Source organism: Glycine soja, chromosome 15 (assembly GCF_004193775.1).
Source record: "Glycine soja cultivar W05 chromosome 15, ASM419377v2, whole genome shotgun sequence".
NCBI classification, from domain to species: Eukaryota; Viridiplantae; Streptophyta; class Magnoliopsida; order Fabales; family Fabaceae; genus Glycine; species Glycine soja.
Window position 1 is genome coordinate 24,540,832 of NC_041016.1, and position 10,536 is coordinate 24,551,367.

The following is a 10,536-nucleotide window of genomic DNA, read 5'->3' on the forward strand; positions in this document are numbered from 1 at the left end:
CTTATCCAGCGCAAGTTGTTGCAGCCCAGATACGCACACTGCTATATAAACATGAAGGCTGCACGAGTTTTCTACCAAGTCCGAGATTGAAGAGTTATTTTGTGAGTTTTGGGACTTGAGTGTTTTGTGAGCCACCTTGATGTTACCCTAACATCAAGTGTTGGACCTGAGTGTGTAGAGTTGATCTCTATTGTTCAGAGAGCAATCTCTGGTGTGTCTTTGATTTATTTGTAAACACGGGAGAGTGATTGAGAGGGAGTGAGAGGGGTTCTCATATCTAAGAGTGGCTCTTAGGTAGAGGTTGCATGGGTAGTGGTTAGGTGAGAAGGTTGTAAACAGTGGCTGTTAGATCTTCGAACTAACACTATTTTAGTGGATTTCCTCCCTGGCTTGGTAGCCCCCAGATGTAGGTGACGTTGCACCGAACTGGGTTAACAATTCTCTTGTGTTATTTACTTGTTTAATCTGTTCATACTGTCAAATATAATCTGCATGTTCTGAAGCGTGATGTCGTGACATCCGGTACGACATCTGTCATCGGTATCAGAATTTCATTGTCTATATCATCCAGGGTATGCATTCATAATTAGCAATTCTCTTGTCAGTCGAAAGGTTACACTTCAGCCCACAGTTGCCTTATCCACTACAGAAGCAAAGTACATGGCTCTGGCAAAAGTAGCAAAGGAATGTATTTTGTTGAAAGGTCTTATTACCAATCTGGGGTTTCCACAGGATAAAGCTATCATTTTTTGTGATGGCCTGGGTGAAATTTGTTTGGCCAAGGATCAATTCCATAATGAGAGGATTGCAATCCAAAAAGTTGATACAAAGGAGAATCCAACTTATATGCTCACAAAGTTTGCTCCTCAAAGCAAGTTCATGCATTATTTGGATCTAATTAATGTAGATTGTTAGGAATAAACATTATTACATTTTATTTAGAATTGTTATTGAACCAACATGTAGATTGTTGGAAGAAGGACTGGAGGACACTGATTGTATCTTCCAGTATCACCCTCTGCCTTTATGCTAGAATATGTCTAGTCTACCTATGTATCATCTAGTCTATTAGATGGTTAATTAATAGTGTTCTATGTTGTAACTATTCTAACTGTTTATAACTTTTTTTTGGTCTTTTTGTTATGTATGCATGCTCTTATAAGAGAAGATTATTAGCAAGGTTCAATATGAGTTAGATAAAGCTTCTAAACCCAATTTCCTTATATCTGTTATTTTTGTTATTCGCAATATAATTTCCATTTTTGTGCAATCTCTCTTCTTCTTCTTCTATAATATGTTTTCTTTATCTATTTGCATAATTTCTTAGTTTTAAACCCAAAAATCAAAAACAAATAAAAAATACACTACTGAATTGCGACTTCATTGTGAATTTTATGAAAACACACAATGGAATTACGATTTCGTTGTATGTTTCTTTTATGTTTTAAAAAAATGGAATTGTGATTTCGTTGTAGACCTATCTACAATGAAATCACAATTTAGTTAAATACAAAATGTCGGAAAAAAATACCAAATCAAAGGGCGCAGATCAGAGGGGGCACAAAAGGGGGAGAAGGGAATGGGTTGGAAAGATGAAAGGAAGGGGAATGGAATGGTTGGGAAGTGAAGGGAAGGTTTGGGTGCAGAATGGGGTGCCATGAAGGTGAGGGTGTGAAAAAAGAGGGAGGGGTGGAGAACTTTGAAATAGGAGGCAAAATAGTCTTTTCACTTTCAAGAAAGGGTCAATAGCAAAACAAATAGGGGCCAATAGTAACTCTCAATTTGGGTTTAGAAGATGGGAGTATACACATGGTAGATTTACACCAATGAGTCATAAGAAACCATATAAGTGAACTTTAACCCAAAACCTTAAGACTCAGGTTTATGGGTCTTTCATTTACTTATGGTTTTCAACTTTTTCATTCGTACACGATGTTAAATTTCACCTCATAATTTAATTTATAAGAATGAGTAAAATTTATGTGATTAGTTATAACATTATTAGGAACATTTATACATGTATATTGGGAATAAAATATTTTCGCATTTAGTCTAATAGAACTTTCCCAAAATCTTTCTAGAAACTTTAATTAATTTTAATTATTTACTACATTAAAAGATTTAATAAGACTAATGTAGTATTTTTATTGCAATAATTTTTTTCTCAACTCGGAATAGTCATATTTTTTAAAAATAATTCAAATATGAAAAATAAAATTTTTCTTTGAATCAAAGATATTCTTCGGTTGGAAAAATTAATGATATTGGAGGACAACTCTTTAAATCCTAGAGCTCCCTCACTACTACTTATACTCAATTCTACATCGGTTATGAAGCACAAGCTACATCGATCTTCAACCGTCGTCGTAGCGGGCGTCGTGGAATGTGCCATGGTCTATGACGACAGTTCAAAACCCATCGTAGAATACGGCGCATTCTATGACGGTCTTGTCTTGAAACCTTACATAGAATGCACAACAATATTGGAGGGATCAAAAAGCCTTTTCAAGTTAACGACATCAAACTTAAATAGATGGAGGGATGAAAAATATTGGAGATTTTAAGTTTTAACTTTTGAAGACCAAGGTGATAAAATCTAGCTTAACTTTTAGGGATTTGGTAATGTACACACCCACTTGGAAGCAACACCCTCAGTGTATTTTATGAAAGTTAGTTAGCAAATCACATATTGGTTATATAACAACAATCAAAATAAAGTAAGGTTTTACTCTTATTCTTAATGTATCTGCCCCTCTATGCAGACCTATAGGCACATTCTTATATGTTAAGCTAGAAAATGCCTTAACTCTCTTTCTGTGGACAAACAGGCACGCATGAATCATATTTCAAGTTTGCAAAGTAAAGTGTGGAGGATAAGATCCAAAATACTATGCTCTTAATGATCTTTACATTTTTAGCATTTCTTATTACAAGCCAAGTTGTATGTTTTATGGAAACATCGTTTCCCAATCTGATTTGGCTTGAATCACTTTTCACAGGAACAAATGGAGAATGTAAAGGACAAAATAGATGAAGTATTGTATCACAAGTTAGATTCTGCCTATCCTAGTGATGATGACAACTATGAGGTTGCTCTTTCTTCCATAATAACCCTCACCCCATACAAAAAAATCTTATGAAACAGGTTTTCATTTTAGACTTTTGTACGTGTTAATACCTTTATGTAGGTGGAGGATGGTGAGGAGGGAGATGAACTTCCTCTCAAAGGACATGTAAGTTGAAGTTGGTCTAATCTCATGGGAATGATAGGAGAAGGACCTACAATGTTAGTTCAACTCAATTCAAACTACTGAAAAATGGGGATTGTCTTCATTGTGGTTTACTTTCATGGGTTCACTAAGGATTATTTGATCGGACATCCGATCTACATGTTGAATGCTTCTTTACACTTCTAACCAAAAACTAAGGTATCTTAGGTGTGAGTGACTAAAAAAAAGAATGAGACAGACAATAGGATAGCTCAACACAAACCCACCAGAGTAAAATGCACTTACCTGGCTGACGATGGCCAGAAAAGCGTGACACCAGGGGCTCAGCTCTGAACTCAGGGGACACTGGGGTCTCAACTATGAACTTAGGAGCGCGCGACACCGCAGACTCAGCTCTGAACTCAGGGGACATCGGGGACTAAGCTCTGAACTCAGGATGCGCGTGACACCGGGGACTCAGCTCTGAACACAGAGGACATACAAACAACAGGAGAAAGCTCTGAACACTGGGTTTTTGACCTCGATCGTGCGCGAGCAATCATATTAATCATTAGGGTAACAAAGACGACGACGATTCTTCGGAGAGGCTCATCTTCGTTTAACTTAACCATAATTACAAAAATGACATAGAGTGCATTCTAAGACGGTTGTTAATAACTGTCTTAGAATGCGCGACGTAAAAACAAAATAAATTACACCTAATTACAAAAATATCACCGTGACACATTCTAAGACGATTATTAATAACCGTCTTAGAATGTGCGTCGTAAAATGCTACATTTTAGTAGTGCCTCCAATGACATCCACAATCATACTCCACCGCTATCCAAAATACAAACTCCTTCATGCAAAACTTGGCCCCATATGATCAAGGTTAAATTAAAAAATAATATAAAAAAAGAAATAGAAAGAACAAAGAGCTAGCAGAGGAAATAGAGCTAAAATTGTTAGAGGAAGATGCCGCAGCTCAGATCGGTATACAGTAAATTTCTGCTTGAGTTTAAAAGTGTATATAAATGTATTGGAAATATTAGTTTAGGCATTTAAATGAAGTAATTGAAACAAAGAATGATATCTGTTAAGTCGATAGTTCATGCACGGTAATGATTATGATTTTGGAGTTGTTGTCAAACAAAATGTGTGTGGAGTTTTTTAACAATAATATAGTTGAAAAGAATTAAATCTGATCAAGTACTGGGAATATTCAAGGTCAAATCATGGAAATGAGCAATGCAATTTAACAAGAAAGCCTCGTGTTTGTGTTAATTTCTAATCTAACATTTTTCCTAATTTCAATTTAGTCAACTCAACTTTTGAGCCAAATATCATATATGTTTTCAGTTAGACTAGTTTGCATATCCGTATACGGGCTTGATTACTTTAATACTATTATTTAGTAACATTCCTTCATTAGGATGATAGGTTTATTTCTTGAAAAGAAAAAGTACTGAACCATTACCTAATAATTTACTTATATTACAATTATGTAAATAAACTTAAATAGATCGAAATGTATAAGTGATTTGAGCATAGCCAAATATATCAAAATAATACGACTAAATTATATATGCAGAAAACATTACTTGGCTCTAATTTGGTATATATCCAAATCCAGTCTCCAATGTTAAAGACTCTTTTTCTTTGTTAGTTTGCAGTTAATCACGAGTCAAAACCAGAAACTAGGCACTACTCTCCCATGCCATAATGGTTAAAACAATTCAATTATTTGGTATGGCAATTGAAATTATTTAAAACCTATCCAAAGGAGCTAGACAAAGACGTCGGTGCATAGAGAAATGCAAAAAAATAGTCACAAGCTAGTGTGGACTTGACAATGTTACCCGTTAAATTTCCAACTTTGCAACTACAAGAAGACAACATTCACCTACACAGTCATTAAAATCAACACCAAAGATTGACCTTTGCACAACGGTGCTAGAAACCGCGTCACAAGTGAGAACTACTCCATTGAGACATCCACTTAACAGTAACGCCCCTAAACTAGTATAAAAACCCATCGTTGGGTGTGTTATTCATCAGAAACTAAAACATGAGTAACATGACTTCCTTAAGCTCCTTAGTGCTGCTCCTTGCAGCTCTAATTCTATTCCCTCAAGTTCTTGCTGACTATGAGAAGGCCCCGGTGTACAAGCCTCCCATTGAGAAGCCACCACTTTACAAGCCCCCAATTGAGAAACCTCCTGTTTATAAACCTCCAGTTGAGAAACCCCCCATTTATAAGCCCCCAGTAGAGAAGCCACCAGTGTACAAGCCTCCAGTAGAGAAACCCCCAGTTTACAAGCCCCCAGTTGAAAAACCACCAGTTGAGAAACCCCCAGTAGAGAAGCCTCCAGTTTACAAGCCCCCAGTTGAAAAACCACCAGTGTACAAGCCACCAGTTGAGAACCCTCCAATTTACAAACCCCCAGTTGAAAAACCACCAGTATACAAGCCCCCAATTGAGAAACCTCCAGTTTATAAGCCACCAGTAGAGAAGCCACCGGTTGAGAAGCCTCCAGTCTACAAGCCACCATATGGAAAGCCACCATACCCAAAGTACCCTCCAATTGATGACACCCATTTCTGAAGGATGTCAAGGGGTGTATTAAGTATATGCTAAATAAGAGGTGCTAAGAATGTAGTTTATAGTTTGCAAATTATTGCAAGGATTGCTCTTAGCTTCTTCATTTCAAACATTTGTTTACACTTTACAGTGCTATGGCAAATATAAGAGTATCATTGATGTAGAACGGGGAAAAAAATGTTGCTTCGTACTCCAAATTATGATTAATAGAACTTTATATTGATCCTAAATTACTGTAGAGTGATGCTTATTACGAAAGTGAAACCACAAGAATTGTACGAAATGTAAAATGGACGGTGAATGTTGTAATTTTTAAAATAAATATTGATTAAAAATTTTTAAAAACATGTAATGTAGGATTCCGTGGAAATCAACTGTCGTGTGATAATAACGAAATCCATTTTCTTGACAAACAACATTTTCCATTACTTTTTACAACTTAAGTATAAGGGTGCATTTAGAATAGTTGATTTTGATTTATCTTGTGACAAATATTTCTGAAAGTGTTTTATAAAATTTATGAAAATAATGTGATACCCACTGTACAGAACTTTTACGTCAGTGCTTATGATAAACAGTTAGACATTATTGGACAAATTCTAAATTAATTAACAGTTATAAGAAAAAAATAATAAAATAAGTCAAACTTTTACAATAATTTCAAATTACCTTATGCATTTCGAAATTCAGAGATGTTATATGGGGAAACTTTTATAAAAATTGAAGGGTATAAGTTTAATTTTAATTATTATAAAAGAAAATTATTTTATTTTATCTTTTAATTTTCTTTTTGTATAAATATATTGAGAAATTTATCTATTTAAACTGTATAGTCCAATGCACGTGCATGATATTTCATGGCAGATACAGAAGAGTAGTCAATGAAGGCTGTATTCTGTATTTGGTGGCTTGAGATTTACCGAGTGGTAACTTTAGTTTCAGCAAGAGATGAGGGACGTACATTCAATAAAAATAAATTGAGATTATTAATTTTTAAATCAATTACAAGTGAGATATAAAAAAAATCAATTACAAGTAGATTTTAAAAAAATAGCGGAATATTCTTAATGAATATTATTTAATGTAGAAATAATAATCATTTATATATGTTATTATGTGATTTTTTTAAGATGTTACTGCTTGATATAAGTTATTGTCCAATTTATTTCCTACTGGAGAACAATGGCTGTCTCCTGAAGTTCTGAAAAAATAACAGAGATAGGAGAATTTCTAGGTTAATTAGTTGAGTATTGGGCACCTAACCATGCTTAATAGGTAGCTAAGATGTATTTGTTCTTAATAAAGTGAAAGTGAACGGCCTTATTGGCAGACATCCATAACGTGTAAATCCACATCTCATACCCACTTCAGATTCTTCCTTTGAACATGCTTCAAATTTGGATTAACGTATTTTAATTAGATAATTTTCTTAAATCCAATTTTGGTTCGTATATATATAGTTTCAGAGTTGCGCAGTTTGGTTTCTCAAAAAAAAAAAAATAATAATAATAATGCAGATTTAATCCTTCAAATTTCTACAACTTAATTAACAATTTGACCCATAATATTTAATTTAACATCAAATTTTCACAGAAATTATTGAAGTGAAATAATAGTGATGAATAGTTGTAGATGATATCACAGTCTCATATGTGACAGTTTGAAGTGTTACATCTATATGAGTGCCACATGAGTAGATTGTTGGTGTTGTTAGGGGTAGAATTAGGATTTTTATATAAGGGGTCAATATAAAAACAAAAGATAATTAAAATTTTAAATGCATTATATTTATAGGAAAATTTAATATATATAATTTTATTTTCTTATGAGTAAAAAAAAATGTAATTGTGTTGAGCATAAGAGAGATGTTAATCAACACGCGTAACTAATACATAAACGTCCAAAGACCAATAGTAAAATGAGAAGAAAGTAGAAAAAAATAATTTAAATTAAGTGATTTTTTTATTAATGTCAAAGTATATCATTGAAACTATTTCAAAAATAAATATTTGAGTCACAAGAAAAATTGTTAGAAAATACTTGGTTAAATGAATTATACAGGATAAATGATTAGATAAGTTAACTAGGTATAAACGTATCATCAACAAAAATAAAAACTATAAATGTAAAAAAAACCTACTAAAAGCAACCAATTGTTTCATTTGTTCATAACTAATCTTTTCTATAAAGTTAATCATTTTATGAAAGGTACCAAGTTATTTTAACTATTTTATAACTCCCTTCATTCCTATTTATAGCACTCAAATTAAGAGTAATACTTGTTCTTTTTTGCAAGATCCAATTCATAATTTTTGTTTTGCATTAGTAATTTTTATACTAAAATATTCCTAATTAATATATCAAACAATTATATGAGAGTGATGAGTATTAATAACAATGATGTCTTGAAGAAAAAAATTAGGACAAACATATTCCTATCAACTAAATTAATCAATTTCCTTAATCTTAGTAAGTTAGGTTATTAAATTTTCTAAGGATCTTTCTAATTAGTGTCGTTAGGACATTAGTTAAGAAACTAAAAGGAAGAAGTATTTAGTGTGGAGATAGTAGGAGAGTGTAAAAAAAGTCATGAACAACGCAGTTTTGCATAGGGATGACAAAATTAGTTGCCAACCTACCAAAAACGAGCTAATCCATCATGTCTCGCATTTCATATATGGATTTAAAGTATCAAATCGTCCCAGTTTTGGTTGGGTTGATCCATTGGCTTGTCAAAACTAAAATATTAAGAAAAAAAATTATAAATATATTTTAATTAATTTTATATTTTCTAAATATTAAATAATAAATACTTACTAAAAAGAATTGAATGTATTACCATAAATGTTGAATAATAATTTATTTAGACAAAAAATAAATTAATTAAAAATTAATAAATATATGTATAAAATACCAAAGAAAATATTAAATTATTTTCTTAATAAAAAATAGGTTGACAAGTTGGTCCGCCCCACTTTTCTCTCAACTTGTTTTTTGCAGACCAAAACGGGGATAGTTAGCAGGTTGAAAATTCTAACCCAACCCACCAAAAAAAGGGCCAAAACGAGTTGGCATGTGCAACATGTTTTGTCACTCTTAATTTTGTGCATTTTAATAAAAAAATATTTGTTTTTTTAGTTCTATAATCAATGCCACAAGAGCATTGGTTAGCCTTTCACTACTAGAAAAATATAGATTTAACGTCATCAGATTAACATCGGTTGTTGCCAAAACCGATGTGAACATAAATGCGGTGGTATAATTGTAAATAACATGTATATGATACCATCATTTTTTTGAAAAATCGATGTTAATGAACTGATTAGTTCATTAACATCGATTTTTCAAGAACCAATGTTAACGTATGATAAGTTAACATCGGTTTTGTCGCAACCTACCCTTCGGCGGGAGGGCGACGCGAGACTCATGGGTGCGTCTTCCAAGAAAGAAAAATGCACGGAGTCGCCACCAATGTTTATACGAGGAAAACGTCAGAAAAACCGAAAAGGTGTGGTCTATGAAAAGTGTGAAAAGGTTCGAGAGTTGTTTTTACGCACGGGGAAGGTATTAGCACCCCACGCGTCCATCATAAGGGATGGTAACCTTTAATCAAATGTGCAAATATGACTTCAAAATGTTTTATTTTTTCCTTTTTTTATGTTTCTATGTCTTTTTATGCCTTTTTGTATTTTTTATTTTTTTTATGGTCGACAAGAGTGTTTCCCTTGCTCCTACGTATTCCTCAATTGTGATGAGGAAATCAGACCTACGTAGTTCTTTGAGAACTAAAAGTTTGGTTAAGTTGTTTTTATCTTTTTCGCGAGATATATTTTAACCGAACAAAAGGTCATTTAAGGCGTTGGACCATTAAATGATCTTTTGATTTTGAAAGGAGAGAAACGTTAAGGCGTTGGACCATTAACGATCTCTTTGGTTTTTGACAAAACGGTAAAGTTACATATTGATTTTATGCTTTTGAACGGTCCATGTTAACCAATAAAAGCAAAGAGGACCGTTTAAGGCGTTGGACCTTAAAACGGTTTTTAGTGATTTTTGCGGACAAAGCTTGATTTGTGAGTTGATTTTAGCTTTAGTTTCACTTTGGTTATTAGTCAATTCATTCAAGGAAACTTTCAAAGAAAAATGTCTGATTAATTTTTTTGATTATTTTATTCGAAGATATTTTGATTATTTTATTATTATTTTGCCTTTTTTCGGTTTAGACGTGGTTACTGCGTGAACGATCGGTTGGATTTTATTTTAACAATGATTAAACGATATTGCAACACAAATGATCAGTTGAAATTCATTTTATTATTTATTAGGTGAGAAAACGACTTAAATAAATGGTTAAAGCACGTCAAAAGGGGGTACGAAAAACAAAAGAAATGAAAATAAAAGTACGCGAAACAAGTGGGGACCACCAAGGGTGCATAGAATGAATTGAAAGATTTGATTTCGAGAACTTACCGGTTGAAGACCGAAGAACGACGAAGAGCCATGAAGAATGGTGAAGAATCTTCACGAAATCGCTCACGGAAATGTCTCGGAAGCGTTACGGAAGCACCTCGGCTTGGATTTTTTTGACAAAAACAATTTTCCTCACTAATTTCGAGAGAATCCTAAATACCAGAAGGCCTGGACATTTTTGCTCTACCCTTTTTCCCCTATTTATAGGAGAAAAGAGGGAGGTGGTTGCCGCCCAGCTCCCCCAAGTGAGCT

The 10,536-nt window shown here is 33.4% G+C and overlaps 1 protein-coding gene across 1 annotated transcript; it reads left to right on the forward strand.

Moving 5' to 3' along the window:
* Nucleotides 1-5,250: 5,250 nt before the first annotated feature.
* On the forward strand, nt 5,251-6,044 carry LOC114386695 (repetitive proline-rich cell wall protein 2-like). Its single transcript, XM_028346734.1, has one exon. The coding sequence runs from the start codon at nt 5,281-5,283 to the stop codon at nt 5,815-5,817; it is 537 nt and encodes a 178-aa protein (XP_028202535.1). The 5' UTR covers nt 5,251-5,280; the 3' UTR covers nt 5,818-6,044.
* The last annotated feature ends 4,492 nt before the right edge of the window (nt 6,045-10,536 follow it).

Coding starts and splice junctions, on each gene's coding strand:
- LOC114386695 (XM_028346734.1), top strand. CDS start 5,281: ATGAGTAACATGACTTCCTTAAGCTCCTTAGTGCTGCTCCTTGCAGCT.